This window comes from Lathamus discolor, chromosome 3 (assembly GCF_037157495.1).
Source record: "Lathamus discolor isolate bLatDis1 chromosome 3, bLatDis1.hap1, whole genome shotgun sequence".
In the NCBI taxonomy this organism is placed as follows: domain Eukaryota; kingdom Metazoa; phylum Chordata; class Aves; order Psittaciformes; family Psittacidae; genus Lathamus; species Lathamus discolor.
The window spans coordinates 48,286,379-48,303,942 of record NC_088886.1 but is presented as its reverse complement, the minus strand read 5'-3'; the positions used below and the strand labels follow the sequence as shown (position 1 = coordinate 48,303,942).

The window sequence follows — 17,564 nt, the reverse complement described above, 5'->3', positions numbered from 1 at the left end:
GATGCTCTAGGAAGCATCTGTGGTTGCTCATCCTTTCTTCCTTAGATGACTAAGATTATCAGACACTCGTAGGAAATAAAGCAGAAAAGTTTGCCAGATTTAATAACTCCACAGTGCTCAGAAAAATATACCCGAAGGCGGCTAAAAACTGATCATACTCATCTTACCTCAGAGACAGGTATCTACTTCCTGAACACTGTTTTTTTGTTTTACCTGTCTCCCCCCGAGCCCCCCACTCCCTCAATTAGGCTATCAGACCTACCACCAGCTACTAAGTAGAAAGGCCTACTGTTACAGCTCATGTTTTGTTTTACACAAAGCCACCATTCTCCAGGCCTCCTTCGTTTTTGCTTCTCGAAGCCACCTCTCCCTTCTGCCAGATTTCACATTTCTGAATTGATTCTGAGATCATCCATCTGAATTCACACAGAATTGATTCTGAGAGAGCAAAATGCAGGTATACACAGACATGAATCCAGTCTTCTTCACTATGGGAAGAAAAAGAAGCCTAGTTTCTGTTCACTGCCTTGCTCCCCAGCCCCAAGATGTAATTATGCATTGCATCTCAGCTCAGGCCTGATAGAGCTGAATTTGAGCTAAAGATACTTAAGTTGCATCTGACCAACACTTCTATAGATAACAGCTTCCTCTGTGACTGTACAGGTCACTGTTTCTGGGCAAGCAGCATATTAATATCTCAGATGGTGCATGTAGCCCTGCAGAATACTTGGTAGAGATTCCCTAAATTGAAGAGAGGCTTTTGCTGACCTGGAGTGACATAAATCAGGAGGTGTATAATCTAGGCTGACAGTTGTTTGTGATTTTCAACAACAACAGCAGAACCTCTCCCCTTCTCAGATGGACCTGTTATGGTTTCCTCTTGCCTGTGCCATGGAGAATTTCCAGCTACTTTAACTAGATGTTCTTCTAAAACTCCAAAGATGACAGACACCCCTTAAAAAGGCCAGCAAAGCAGCATCCCCCATTGTGCCCAGCCTACTACGGTTTCTTTCAGCCAAGCACAAATCCTGGTCCTATAATTAGTTGTACATGTTAGATCCCCGTCTCAGTTATCACTTTACACTGGACTCTATTTCTACTTTTTCCTCTAATAAAACTTCACATTCTTTCTGAATTGATTAGGAAACCCTAAACCAAGTCTCCATGAGCTCTGCAAAGGGAATAAAGACCCACAGAACCAGCACCGCAGTTAGAAAGCAAATCAAAGGGGAGAGGGGCACCAGGCAGGCAACAAGCTGCTGTTCGACTGCCAGCAGGTTCATCTTTTGCAAAAATCTCCCCAAGTCTATCAAAATCTGGCCTGGTTCATTTAATGAGCCACAAAAGCCACTTACCAGAGCTCTGGCTCTCAGCAGCTTCCCGCTCTCAGCCTTCCGCTGATCCTAACAGGAGAAGCAAACAGCTAGGATCCTCAAGAACTCCTTTTACTTCAAGGATTAGATGGGACATTCTTGCCTGCTTAATGTTTCCAGCACCTATACATGCCTTCTAATGCTATTTAATAGTTACTCAGGTAGTAAATAAAGCATTTCTGATAATCTGTAAATAATGGCATAGTACTTTTCCTCATTAATTTGTATTTAAGGGATACTCAATGGTCAAAGTAGGACACAGGTATCCACTAAACATTCCTGCAAACAGCTACTGCAGCTACCTCGAAGTATACTGTAAACCCCAGGACCTGCAAGGAGGGGGGATGAATAGAAGAAACCATCTTCCTAACTGCCCAACAACTGTCAAATTTCCTGCCTCAAACTCTGATTCCAGCATCTGGAGAATGAGATGAGGATTGTCAGCTTCCACATAACCACAGAAACCCTTCTTTAACTGGTAACAGCACATTCTTCTCTCAGGGTGCAGTTTTTTTGACCGGATCCTCACATTCATCATGTGATATTCTACCAGCCAGCCACTCACTTTTCTTACAGAAATAAACACTGCTGCAAGCAACAGTCCTGCCACTTGCACTTTTATGCCTTTTTATAAGGTTTCAACAGTTTGTACACTTGGCCACATGCAGTGGTACCCTCAGCTCTACTCAATGTATACAGACTGTGCAGAGAGAAAAAAAAATCCTTCCAAGCCAGGGACTCTACAGTTACAGCTGCATTCCCACTTCAAAACTGCTGAGAGTGTTAGGCTGGTTAATGTAGCTGGTTGTAAAAGACATTGAAGGACTAGGCTAGAAAGCGAAAAGGCACTTCTTCCAGAGAACTCTCTCAGAGCAGTGGCTGACCCTGATACAGCTGCTCAAAAGCGTACCTCAAATACAAGAGGAACCACAGTCCCCACTAAAGAGGAGTAAACCAGAAAGCAACCAGGGGATGTGTCCTCAGCATACATCAGCATAAACACTACCATACCCTCTGGCTGAGAATACAAAAGCAGTATTTCTCTCCTTCCTCCCACACCAGCTCAAATCTGTGCTGCTGAGTCATGCACCAGCATAGAGATGAAATATTAATGCCTGGCCGAGAATTTGTTTGTAACTCTAGTTTCAAAATCATGGCTTCACTAAAGGTAATAGAGGTAGCAGTTAAATTTATAAGCAATCTATTACACAAAAGGTATTTAAGGAGAAAAGAGCCCTTAAAGCAAACATATCATAGAATCATAGAATAGTTAGGGTTGGAAAGGACCTCAAGATCATCTAGTTCCAACTCCCCTGCCATGGGCAGGGGCACCTCACACTAAACCATCTCACCCAAGGGTTCATTCAGCCTGGCCTTGAACACTGCCAGGGATGGAGCATTCACAACTTCCCTGGGCAACCTATTCCAGTGCCTCACCACCCTAACAGGAAAGAATTTCCTCCTTATATCCAATCTAAACTTCCCCTGTCTAAGTTTTAACCCATTACCCCTTGTCCTGTCACTACAGTCCCTGACAGAGTCCCTCCCCAGCATCCCTATAGGCCCCCTTCAGGTACTGCAAGGCTGCTATTAGGTCTCCACGCAGCCTTCTCTTCTCCAGGCTGAACAGCCCCAACTTCCTCAGCCTATCTTCATATGGGAGGTGTTCCAGTTCCCTGATCATCCTCATAGCCCTTGTTCCAACAGTTCCATGTCCTTTTTATGTTGAGGACACCAGAACTGCACACAATATATCATGATGGCAAGATTTTGAACCCTTATTTTTAAACCTGGAATTAGATGCACAACAGCTGTTAAAAAAGGAGAGTCTTCAATACATTGGGATTTTTCAATAAAATTACAAAATATATGTATGTTTCATATACATGTTTATACAATTCATGCATTTTTCATTAGGCAAAAAGCAGTCCACATTAAATACTTCAAAAGCAGACCTAACACTAGGGAGTAAACAATGCAAGTAAAGCCCAACATTAATGTATTGTGAAGAACTGTATCTCAACTTTACTCGTTTGCCAACTAGAATCAGTTTTATAAATGTAAACACTGTTAGAAACACGAATATCAACAAATGCCTTTCCACTGGACTCTTGCTATACAAATGCCTATATCTTTAGAGACTAAACACAATAACAAGTAATGAATCATGTACTCTAATGCTTCCAAACCAGTTAATATTAAGACTAACTTTACTTCTCCAGCCATTGCATGTACTATGATCACATTTTCACAATTCCAGAAAGAAGAGTGTCAAAAGAATAACACTCAGCATGGTTCAGCACTAGTTACCTTTCTAGCATCATCATGCATAAATATGAGTGCTTTCTTATTTAAAAGAATTAGACCTGGAAATGAAAATATGTACCCTAATGCATTAACTTTTTGACTGGTTATTTTCTCCATCACCAACTGGGCGTATATTCCACCTCCCTGCATACAATTATTAATGTTCAAAGTGCCATGCATGTAGTTAAAGCCCTCTGCTCTACGCCCATCTAGGTCACTTTGCATTTTGATTCTGCACCTGCTGCAGTTCTAGCCATCCAATGCAGGTGCAAACTTGAGCACTGACACATTCCTAAAAGAATAACAGCTTTAAAAAGACTCAAATTAACCTGAATTTCTGGAAGAAAGTCTAGGCAAACAGAGACAGACCAAAGCAGTGTGTCTCTGAAATACTGAAGAGCTCAAGTTAAAAATTTGAATTTAGTCTGTGGATGAGTAAGACTGAATAACCACTTTTCTCTTTTTTTTTTTCAGCTGTATACTCTTCAAACCCCAGATAGCAACAGCTCTGCAGAATGCCTGGAAATGATTCACTACCCCACTTCACACCCATGGTAATTAAATCACTGACACCAAATTTCATTCTGGGTAAGAGTTTACTGAATAGTCCTTTTCAGTACTACACCCTGACAAGTAGAAGGTTAGTTACATCTAGATTTCCAAGCTACACTTATTAGTTCACAATACTCTCTACACAGTTCATATATAATATTTCAGCAATAATACTACAAGTAATTAACTCAGAGTTCATGAAAGTTTCTCAGAGTGCTAAAAGAAAAAAAATTACAGCATGAAACTCTGTATTCCAGCACTGAAGTGGATTTACAGCACTGAAAGTTATCAAACTACTTGGTCACACCAGAAAGCAGAGACAGATTGTAACTTCTTTTTCCAAATGTGAACCTCTTGCACATATTTCCTCTTAGTTCCAACCCACCTGCCATGGGCAGGAACGCCTCATCCTAGCCCATGTTGCCCAAGGCTCTGTCCAACCTGGCCTTGAACACTGCCAGGGATGAAGCCTTTACCACTTCCTTGGGCAACCTGTTCCGGTTCCTCACCACCCTCACAGTAAAGAACTTCTTCCTTATAGCTAACCTGAGCTTCCCCTGTTTAGGTTTAAACCCATTACTCCTTGTCCTGTCAAATCAGTCCCTAATGAGGAGTATGAAGGAAAGAAATAAAAATACAAAAGCAAAAGCAGGGAAAGTTTAGTGCAGAATGGAGCTCTACATTGTTGAAGAGAGGATACCATCACTGACTGCTAACATGAAAGAAACAAAACCAACAGGAAGAAAACAATAGTCAAGCAAAGTAATTACAGGGAGTTTGCCTCCTCACCTGAAAACCATTTGAACAGTGTAGCATGATGGGTGCACTGCTGAGTGACACATTTCTCTGCAGAAATATCCAGGACATAGAGTGCTACTGCAAGAGACATTCTAATACATTTCCTATGGCACACATCACAGAACTTAAGAATGTCAAAGGAAAGATTTCGTCTCCTGCCTAACCAAAGCTACAGGAACAAGACACCTATTTGAGATAAAGCTAGCAACTACTGACTCAGAGCTGCATAAGCAGTTCCACTTACTTCAGATAAAACTGATTACTTGCTCCTCAGGAGCAGTACTTTACAATTACCACACCCCTCACATTTACTATTAAAGCAGTCTAAACCATTCCAGCAGCAATGCCTGTCCCATCTGGCATGAAAGTTTTACTTAAGCCAACCAGAAAGGTATCCTGGTATACCTCATCAGAAATAATGATCCATCATAAGAAGCAGAGAAATTTGCCTGCAACTCAGCAGTTTACTTAATGCACCGTATGTTAAAATTCCTATATTTACTGTCTTAGTTGTATGAGCTTGTCCCAAGTTCAGCTGTAACAGTTATTTTTCTCCTGCTTAGTAGCTAGTAGAGTGCTGCGTTTTTGGCTTTAGTCTTAGAACAATGCTGATAGCACACCGATGTTTTTAGTTGTTGCTAACAAATGCTTATCCCGATCAAAGACTTTTCAGTCTTTTATGCTCTGCCAGTGAGAAGGAGCACAAGAAGCTGGCAGGAAGCAGAGACAGGATGCCTGACCCAAACTAGCCAAAGAAGTATTCCATACCACAGCACATCATGCCCAGTATGTAAACTGCGAAGAGTTACCTGGAATGCCCAGACTGCTACTCGGGTCAGGCTGGGTATCAGTCAGCTGGTGGCGAGCAACTGTATTGTGCATCACTTATGCTTATTGCCTTGTTGTTTTGTTGGGGTTCTTTTCCCTTTATCCTTTTAGTTCTCTCCCCTTGCTATTTCCCTTATCATTATTATTATTGGCAGTAATAGTGGGTTTGTGTTATACCTTAGTTACTAGACTGTTCTTATCTCAACCCACGGGGTTTACATTCTTTTGATTCTCCTCCCCATCCCTCTGGGAGCAGGGCAGGCAGAACAAAGAGGGGAGTGAGCAAGCAGCTGCGTGGTTCCGAGGCTGGACTTAAACCTCAACAAAGCTTTGAACTGTTTATGCTAGGAGCAATACTGTTAACAGAAGAATTCTGTATTAAACCAAACAAATATTCAAAGAAATAACACATCACATCTTTGCTACCTGAACTTTAAATTTTCATGAATACTGTAGCATTACATGAAACTGCACATAGACAATAAGCAGCAACCAGGATGCACCTAGGAGAGGATTACTGTGAATTCTGCCTATTGTTTTAATACCTCTGAGGAAAGAGCAAACAGGTAAAACACAAAGACAAAAGCTTGGAGAAAATGCTTCTCTTGGCTTTGTTTTAATCTGTCACCAAAATCACTACTACACATGTTACACGCATCATAAAATCCTCCCTTGCACAATTTCTAGTCAACCACATGCACGGCCATATAGAGTAAGATGTGTCAATTTGAAGAGTTTCCACAAATCTACAGGGTTTAACTTTATGTCACATGTTACCCATCATTACTAATTACTTCAGACTTCCTTACCAAAACCCCCAACACTGCAAGCTTCCCATAAGCATGCTGTAATTCCGAGTTCTTACTACATTAGCTGTAAAACCCAAGAACTGTCTTTCAGGAACAACAAATGCTTTCTTTTATTTTTATTGATGGCTATTTCTGCTTCCAATCTCATTTCTGCACTGAATATCTGGGGGCCACAAGTTAATTCTGAGGGCAACCAAAATAAAAATCCTTCAAGGAATGAGCTCACTTATGAACTATACATGTCACTTGCAACCATATCACTTTTAAGCAAATCGCATTGGAAACCATTAATGCCCAATTATAGCTTTTGAAAACCACCTGCACTGTGAGTTTCAGTCAGACTAAAATGTTAAGAATTTACAGTTTTATAACAGAATACATCAGAAGTAAACAAGAATATTTACTGTTTTACAAATTTAATTTGTAACTGAGGTATCTCAAGTATCTCTAGGCTCTCTCCTAAGAAATCTAGATATTAATGAGTAATTCTATCTAACTTCTGTAGATGCTTCAATACCTTTCATAAGTCAACCTGTGTTTGAAATACATTCTTTTTAACACAGAATTTCTATTTCCAGTGTTAGCCTATGCTTACCTAAATTGGTATTACACCAGTACTATGCCTAAGCAGTGTATTTCTCTTAATACAACCAGAAAACTAAAATATAAAATTAACTCCATATGTGACTACGCCAAATACAAGAAACCAGAAACTTAAGGCATGTAAACATGTCCTAGGAAGAAGTGCCAATGATAGCTACCCTAGTAGAATATAACCATCTGAGGCATTTCAAAACCACATCACAGAAGAACCTTTCAACTGCAACAAAAGCTGCAGTCCAGTCCGCTTCAGCACTGAAGGAAACCCCAAGACCACATTCTTAGAATCACATTAATATACAAATGGAATATTTGTATCATTAATTATTATTAATTACAGGCAAAAGCATTTGTTTTTCCCTTGCAATCATTTAATCTCTTTTTTGATTTCTGCTTAGAAACCTCTACATTAATTGTGCACTGGTGAGCTGCTTGAAAAACACTTCTGGGTTCTTTTTCCTGCCATGCAAATCCTGTTATTTTCTGCTCCCTCTCAAACCACACACATGGGGTAAAAGCATAAAATACATTCACCTGCTCAGTACAGATGTTATCTACAGAGGTTGCTTACTGGAACTACGTCATCTAGGGGCATGCAGACTATTCCTTTACCTAAGGTTCTTGTTGAAAGAGTCCACAATGAATTATAGGCAATTTTACATTTGAACTGTCCATTAATTTCTTTCTCCACCTTTTATTTCATACTGTACAGTACAGCTATCTACTATTTTTACCTCTTAATAGGTAATGACAGTAAAAGAAAGACAACTTGGCAAATATGCCACCACTGAAGAATTAAAATATTATCAGAAAAAAACTGAATAAATTCTAATTGGGTGACATGGTTTAGTGGGAGGCATCCCTGCCCATGGCAGGGGGTTTGGAACTAGATGATCTTAAGGTTCTTTCCAAACCCAGCTATTCGATGATTCTAATTAAAACATTTATGGAAAGACCGATTTGGATTTTTGGGTTTGTTGGTGTCCCATTCCCCCATGTTCCCCCCTTTCTTTTCCTGACTCTTATAACACTTAATTCTTCATGAATGCTACTGCAGATTATTTTTCTATGCTGAAAAAGCCACTCACTATTCTGCTTAGCCTTTTCCTTCTACCCCCAAATGCAATTGTCAATGAGTAGCAGTAAAAACTGCTGCACTGAAATCAACATATATTAAGGCCAACCCAGAACAGACATCAAGAGGATATAACAGAATATATGACCAATTTTGCTATAGTAAGTTTCGCACACACAAAACCATAAACCAAAGGGATGTATTCAGGTGTAAGTGCATATTTACTAAACTTGGGTTATTTGTTTTTTTAAGTAACTGCAGAAATAGCTACAGTTAGATTTTCAAACTGTTGTATATTATCCAGTATGAGGTGCATGGAAAACACAACCTTCACAAATTTCTTACGGCATGAAATTCTCCGCTGGTGTTATATTTTATGCTTTTCTTTCTCCCGTTGCAATCAAAACTGAATATCCAAGTAGTAATGTGATATACTCTTGCTTTTTATTTATATAGCAAAACCAATCACACCATTTCAATATAAAATTGAACAATCACCTACAGTACAGCTCTTCCAAAATCTGAGAATTCACAGCATATGAATGTTCTGCACAAAAAAAGGTACTACCTTGAACAAAGCCAAATACTCTAAAAGATGCAAGCTGAATAGCTCATCTATAATTTAAAATGCAATTTAGTAGCATGTAAGTTCTAGCAGCAAGAAATGAAAGCCCTCAGAAGAATGCATAAATAGTTCTGAGTTTTGTTTGCTTCCTAAGAAATAATTTCTAATAAATAACATTTTTAGACTTTATTACTTGGAAAAGCTATCTTTAGGCAGAGTTACTGCTTTGGGGGTTTTTTTTGTCTTGTTTTAGCCTTGAAAAGTAATGGCACAGAAAAACTCCTAACCCTAATTTTACAGGTTGTTGGTTTCATTTCATTTCACAATTTATTTACTTTTAGTTTTAGAAGTATTACAATCAACTTACCCTCTTTGCCTTTGAATCTCTCCTGATCGTATCTGTTGTAGGCAGCTGGAATAGGTTGCTTATTTCGTAAAGTGGGATCCTAAAACAGGTTAAATAAAAACTGTAAAACATACTAAAAGGTATTTCATGGGTTTTGAACTTAGTAAGGCATTACAGGTAACTGCTCAGGAGTATAAAATTAGTTCATTTTTGTAGGAGTTCCAATGAATTTGAAAAATTCTCTTATGTTTTCCTTCAACATCCACTAACAATCTGACAGAGTTTAGAAGTACATACTGAAAACTATGACAACTCCCAGAGGCAAAACTAAAGTAGCAGTAATAAACTGCATTAGCTAAAAGTTTAATGTGTTATGAAATCACTAAGTTTTTGTAATATCTCAAGAATTAGCAGGGGAAAAAATCCTGTCAACTGACAATTCATGATTAAGCCTTCAACCACACACACAACCACAAGGAACACACCATGTTCCTTGCCAGCCCAATTAAGCTAAAATTCTGCTAAACCTACAGCATAAAAACAAAGTTGGAGGAAAAAAAAGGCACTCTGGAGAAAAAAAGTTTTAAAATAGAGGCTCACTAAATACTGATCCTATCTTTTTTGTGGATGCCTTCGTTATATATTCACAACTATTCTGAATGGGACATTTGAATATTGCTGTGCACAATTTACAAAATGCAACACTAAGTAAATATTTAGATGTTGGAATTCATCTTGCTATTTAAATTTCGTTCTTAGCTAAATGCAGTAGCAGCAAAAACAAATCCAAGTATGATTAAACAGCTTTTATAGCAGACTGCCACTTAGTTCAAAAATATATTAGGTTTAATAGAACTCAATAGTAAACATCGTAAGACAAAACAAATCCTGTCTAATACCTAGAAAGACTTAACCAGTAAGGCTCCAGGTCTGTCCTCCTGATTTTACAGGCCAAAGAAAACTGGTTCAAGCTGTTCCTACTCATGAGTCATTTTCCAGATTCTGAAAACATTTGCTATCCTATCTGTCAGAAAAACTGCAAAATATTTTGTTTGAAATGGCAGTAGTCTCATCCAATATATTTTTCACAAATAGATGCAGGATGTCACTAATGTTTGATAGATGCAGAAGCTGGCACTAGCAATTTTATCTCTATCAGCAACATACTGAATAAATAAAACCAATATATTCAACTCCTTATATACTAATACACAATCTAAGACAAAGAGAATCTATGAACTTGTGCTTGAAGTTAAACTTCATATTTAATTATGACATGACACTCACTTTTGGGGTCACAGCCTTCGTAATCAAAGTGCTGCTCTTACCGTTGGTGCTGTATTTGGTGCAGGTCTTTGCTCAGGTGCTCGGCCTTCTTCTCTGGCTTTTACTGATTGAAGAATTGCAAAAATATTCTTCGCAAAGTTCTGAAAAACATACGAGATACCATGAACCTTGCTGAACATATGGGTTTCATGTAACACCACAGGTTAAAGACATCATTTAGTCAACTTGTGCTTCACAGAAAAAACAGAACTAATACATCAATTTTCTAAATAGATGTTTCCTGATTACATTTCTGCGACGGAATTCAAAGTTTCAAGGCACCTATTCTTTAAGTCCTCTATGTGCTACCCCCTATTCTTTAAGGCCCGAACTTCCTAAACCTAACTGGCGTCATTACACCACAAGGTAAACCAAACTATTCACAAAGCTCTTGTAATCTGCTTCTCCCCTCTTGTCTACCATGCCCTTACAGTCCCTTCAGAACTCTTCATGACGTACTAAGAAGGAAAAGGTTTTGCTCAAGATTTCCAGAACAAGTCTCACACATGAGACCCAAGTACACATCTGCTAATGAGAGCCTGCCTGCTCACTTCTGGCCTCCAGACAAGATGTCTTGGGCACAGCTCCTTTGTTTGCCTAACCCTGCTAAAAGCTTTCCTCCACCAAGAGAGCATGCTCAGCTCCTCTTAGGAGACAGTCCTCATGAACCCTGATCCTGCTGAGGCAACACAGGCAACCACTCCCTGTGCTTTCCAGCAAGGCTCCTGAGCAGGGCAGAACATGCTTCAGCTGGTTGTTAACAGTTCACAGGCTCAAACCCATCTCAGTGTGGTGCAGTTATTTTAATATTTATCCTGAGTTACAATTTCACTCCATTTGGCACCAAGTAATTTGAGTAGTAGAGCCTTTCATTTTAAACTGGAGGAAGCAAGTACAGCGATCACATTCACAAGTTTGTCAGATAACCACACCACTGAGACACAGCTGAACAAATACCAATCAAGGTTTTTAAAAAAACATTCCTCCTGGTGGTAATAGTAGGACTCTTTATTCTAAACAAAAATGTAAACACTAATTACATTTTTGAAAGGCATACGCGTTTTACGTTACCACTCAATAGGCATTTAAGCTATAGATGTATGTGTACACAACATCTGTCATTACCGTCAATTTTCGGTAACAGTTCATCAGTAAAAGAAACCTTTTATCAATTAAGGAAAACAGCTTTTTCATGGTTCAGAACAGTATAAGGTATTCACAAAATGCTTAGATTCTTCCAGAGTATTGTGTACTAACACTGAAGCAGTGTTATTTAACACCACTGGTGTTATAAAATAAATGCACGAAATACAAAACAAAGACTTCTGTGGTGAATTGTGCAGAAATAATTTTGAATGCTGTAATGCAAAAGTTCTCTAAGCCTTTTCACTTGACCTCAGCCACCATGCTGGCAATCTGCTCCAGACCGGAGGGGCAGGAACTGGAAGACCACCAGAAACCACTTACAAAGGCAAAGCCATTCCTTGAGAAAACCCAGTTCTTTTCACAAAGACTGAAAGAACTCACACAAAACTGTGTGTGAACTTCTTTTCAGTCAGAAAAGTCCTGGGGGAGGGAGTATGGGAGGTGGTGTGGAAAAACTTGAAAGAGCTGTGAGCCATGAATATATCAACTACATGATCAGTTCTGTTCTTCAGAACATAAGTCTAAACTACACACTTTTACTGGGAATTCACAGATTTCTCCCAAACTGTGGACTGGGCAGCCTATCAATCACAATTCTTGTCACTGCTTTGCTTTATCACATTCTGTCTCTTCGAAATGACAAGCTACTCAGTCTTCTGAAGTTCAGGAGAAGGAACTAATTAAACAACAAGAGGAGGAATTTTATATGAGTGATTCTCTATGTAGCAGCCGAATCTTCCTTCAGTCACATGGCAGCTATGACCAGCTTTCACATCATATTTCATTCACAAAACCTATAGTTAACATACTCTTAAAGTGAGCTTAAATTTCAAATGAGGATTTTTTTTTCAAAGGCATTTTAGCATCTCAGGTTTCAATAGCCTGAAATAACCTGGACAAAATTAAAAATTCTTTCAGATAAAAAAAAACCCAAACCAAAAAAATCAAATAAACAAAAACCAAACAAACAAACCACCCCCACTCACAGGATTTTCTCCTATCTGAAAATAAGTTGCTAATAAGCATGGAATTACAGAGTGTTCTTGCTCATGTCTTTTCCCATAGAATGAAAATGCAGGTTCCCCAAGGCCACAACTAATACATGTTTCTAAGGGGAAAACACAGCAGTATTTTAACAAGCACTCAAACCAATGTCATTATCTTGCTGTTTATGGGCTTGGTTGGTGATGTGGGATTACATTACTATGACAGAAAAATGACTGAGCAGGAAGTCTTCGGCAGGCACCAACTGATTTGCAAAGCCCTGCAGAGTTCCAAGACCTCTAGTTTCCATTGTTCATCCCTTCAGAGATCAGAATACGAATATCCCCTAGCTTCTGCCCTACATTTAGTTAAACTTAATACTAAGTGCAACATTTTATTACCAAAAACTTCTCATCTGGGGACAGCACAGAAAAAGAGGAAAAGAAAGAAAAAAATGAAGAAAATAGAACATGCTTTTCTGCACTAAGTCTTTAAAAAGCCTGAACATGCTTTAAAAAACATGTTTAAGAAAATCCTTATTATGTAAAAGACCAATTCCACCAATCCTTGTTGTTACCTGCCTTGAGCACTGCTACTCCCATTGAAAGCTCTTTGTTGATTCCAACTGTGTCTACACCTCATAATTCATCATCACTTAGGGGGCAAAATGTTTCAGGGTAGACTAAATCAGGGTTTTGATATTGCCTTAAATAAAGCCTTATTGTAATACGTTATTCTGCCCATCCTCACTCAGGCTTCCAAAATGAAGACTCATGCACTAGATGTAAATTGGAAGGGAGAACAACAGTAGTCAAAAGACAATCAATAACAGCAGCTATAGTCAGATAAATGTAGTCAACCATCTTACAGAAATAGAGTCACATAGTCATACTGCAACTGTATGTAAATTCTCAAAAATTACTGCACAGATGCTCTATCCCTTTACACAGAGACTAACAAACATCAAGTATAGTTACTATCACTGGTGTTGATTTAACACCAGGCTGTTTAAGGAGAAATAATAAGTAAGATCAGCCTCCTCTGCTGGGAAAGACTCCATCAAGTTACATGATTACCAAGACTCCTTTTGTAATAAAAATACTTCTTTTTCATAATAGTAATCATCAAAGAGAAATACCAATTTCAACTTCATAGAAAACAATTCCTGAGGGAAAAAAAAAGCATACTTTATCTCAATCATCTGAACAAAAATAAAATTCTAAATCTAACATACTAAACTAGAAGCATATTCACTGCTACACAGAAAGGCTTATAGGGCTTCAAAACTTTCCCATAGCTAAGCTGTAAGCAATTTTCAATCTAATTTTACATTCTGGTATCTCACTACAGAGAGAAAAGCCTAGGAACAAGCGTATAAACTCAAACTCCTTTTTGAGCTGTCAAACAAGAAATCAACTTATTGACATGCATCTCAGAATGATCAAGATCTGTGGAATCTGATAAACACTGTCCAAACTTCTAGTAGGGCTGGAGAAGGAAGAATCCAGTCCCTACTGCACTTCTTTACACATGTGCTTGATATGCTCAGGCATACTCCCATGTACTTTGCAGCCACTGACAAGACTGAAAAGCATGATGCAGTATCAGAAACGCAGTATTCGTGTCACACATTTTCAGCAACTCTTATGTACTGCATGACATGAAAAATGTAAACAGCATTCAGGTGATCTCCTAAAAGTACAGCAGAAATTACAAAATTGTTAATACGGAACACAAACTGATGAACTGCTTATCTAAAAATATTTTCTACATTTAAATTTAAAGTACACATTTAAATCTGGAATCCTTACTCAAGGCATCACTTTCCGATGCCTCAGAATTGCCTATTCAACTTGTGAGCTGTTCACAAATATTGATCTTCTCTCCTCCTTGCTTTTCTAATTTAAAAGATAATCCTAAAGCACTGTATTTTCATATTGTGTGCTAGGCTGTACTCAGAATCAAAGTTTGAACATATGCAAGACTGATATTCTGAGACTGTCACGAGCAACTGCAAGCATGCAAATACGTTAGTAGAACAGCTATGCAACCTATTGGTATCCTCCGCACTGTGCTTATTAAAACCATAAAAAATTCCATGATTTCTGAGCCAGCATCTTTCCTCTCCTTATACAAGAGCCCTTCAAATAAAACACATGATCTTCAATTATATAGTTGTGATGAACTCAATCCTCCTTTTTGAAGTGCATACACATGCACCTCTCCCATTTTCCTTACTTGCTTTCATTTGAATAACACCTAAAATGCACAAGATGCCCAATGGCACTGACAGACACGTTTGCAGAGAGCTCACAGTACCTCAAACTATTCTCCATGTGATTTTGACCTGTACATACCTTACTACAGTAAGTCATAAAACAAGCACACTACCAACAGACAACTTTAAAAAGAATCTCCTAAATAAATAGGTTACCATAGTTGTTCTCCCAGGACAACAGTATTTTAAGAGACTCGTAACAAGTACTATAATTTATATAGGTAACCAACAGAAACAGAGTACATGACAATTTCTTTTAAAGGTCAGGAAATCTATCAAAAACTATTAATAAAACTGAATTTGCTATTAACTGTTAGGGGGAAGAAGTGGGGAATCAGACCCTAACCCTTTCACAAAAAGTTTCTCTGGGAATCAAAGAACCTTTTTTTATATTCCAGTCAAACGGTTCATTCAAGTATTTATAGTAGTACTTCTACTGCACTGAATTGGAAGTACAGCTATTAGCCCAGTGTATTTGTGGACTGAGTTGCCAATAAGAAGTTCTACTCCTCACTTGTTCCATACTATCTTCACTATACTTTAATAGCAGGCATATTTTATGAAAGACAGGTGAAACATTTAGTTTGAAATAGCACAAAGGCTAATTCAAAAGTATGAGAGCAGCAACACTATAACATTTTGAGATATAGCACAGCTTAAAATCTGCTCAAAAACCCCTCCCATACATAATATGAGTTTATTTCTCCTATGAAAGCAGCATATGGATTTTTATTCTTTTTTAATAGTTATAGAAGTAATGCTTAAGAATGGTGAAATTGCTTTATAGTCAATCTGAATTTGCTTTCAGGAAGCATGCTTTATTCTACAGATTTTTCTAACAAATTCAAGGTACCTGTTTACAAAACAAGATTTATTATTGCTCAATAGAAATACCATTTTTATAATCTGGCTAATCTTCCCTTTGAATACTGTATGCAAAACACTTGCACTAGTGCCTAGCAGCAACAGAACAGTCTTCCCAGTTTTTCTAAGTAAGCTAATGTAAGGTAAAGTGGAGCTGGGAACTTAAGCTATATATACCATGCCATTACACTTGTGCACTGCCATGCTAAAACTACACGCTTGTTCTATTTGAAAACACTAATGAGGATACTAGTTGCTATAAACCTGGCACACCTTTGCCTTTTCAGTTTCCCTATTAAATTCACCACCACTATGAATTTCAGGATCACAGACTAATTCTGCCACCTAGAGCCCATATGTAAAGTTGCTTTTACAATAAAATAATTTCTTCTAGAATATCCAAAATTTTACTCTTGGATATTCTAGCTATCAGAAGTGATCAAAATACTACATTAGTCTTTCTAGAATGTTACTTTAAATATTTTAGAGTTATAAAATCATAGAAAAGAATTTACCTTTATAATTATTATCACTGTAGTATTAATCCTCTCCTAGGTGACCTCACTAGTAAGAATGCTCAGAAGAGATCAGAACAAAAATATGAGAACTCAAAATATCTGAAAAAAAAATATTTCTCACAGCATTTACTTCAAATACATTAGGTACTATTAAGATGATCAAGCCTACAAATAAAATAACATTTAATTAAAAGTAAAAGTCTGCAAATACTAACTGCAGTGGTAATATTCTCTTGGTGATAAGAAACTAAAAATATTGACCACCGTAAAGATAAGATTCATTTACAGAAAATGGTAAGTTCTGCTATTTAATAGGTATGTATAGGAATAAAGAAAACCACAAAGGAATAGCATTCTGAAATAGCTCAGAGGAAGATACTTTATTAGATAAATCTGTGGTTTGTGGGGTAGATCCGAGGTAAACACCTCATACAAGGAAAGCACTAATCCCTCCAGCTAGGTCAGCTACTAACTTCAATCATCTTACTCAGTTCTGGACTTCTCACTACCATGCCCACAAAAATGCCCAGAAGCTGGGGGTGAGGCAGTGAGGAAATACAATCAAGAATATGGAATTTAATACATACAACTCAGTCATGATCTACAAAATCAAGTCTGAGCTGAGTCCATTCCTGTCTGCATTAATGCCATTTTTTTATACATATATAATAAATGAAGGATCATCTACTTTTTTATGCAAAGAAATGTATAGATAACTAGGACATTAGAATAGGACTGCAACAGCTAAAGGCAGCAAATCTAAAAAGTTATGAACACGAAAAAAAATAAAAAAACCAACCACACAACAAAAAACCCCAAACAAACATTTAAACAAATTGCTTGTTATAAAAAAAAAATAAATAAATATTCCTGTGCTTTCAAAATAAAGCTTAAGAAAAATATGTGTTGAATAGCGTAGTGCAAGTCTTTCACAGGAAAACACAGAATATAAAATTACCACAACTAAGGCCTAAAAAATATTCTATGTGATTCAGGATTACTTCTCTATTGGAAAGAAGGCAATTTGCATATATAAAATAAACATAATTCAGAATATTCTGTTAAGTCTTTGGTAAATATTAAACAGAGAAACAATTAACTAACCAGATTGTGAAAGAATCAAATTGGTCAGTCTGCAGAAGTGAAGAATGAGAAAATAATGAGACCTCTGCTTCAACATTTCAGCCTAGACCTA

General features: G+C 37.7%; 1 protein-coding gene across 1 annotated transcript in view; it reads right to left on the bottom strand.

Annotated features, from left to right (window-relative positions):
• Positions 1–17,564, bottom strand: part of CDC73 (cell division cycle 73) — a 110,756-nt gene that overhangs the window by 74,993 nt on the left and 18,199 nt on the right. Inside the window, exons 8-9 of the mRNA XM_065675056.1 lie at positions 10,582–10,680; positions 9,275–9,353 (exon numbers count right to left, since the gene is read on the bottom strand). Of these exons, the coding sequence (XP_065531128.1) occupies positions 9,275–9,353; positions 10,582–10,680 (178 nt within the window). The remainder of the gene's footprint in view (positions 1–9,274; positions 9,354–10,581; positions 10,681–17,564) is intronic.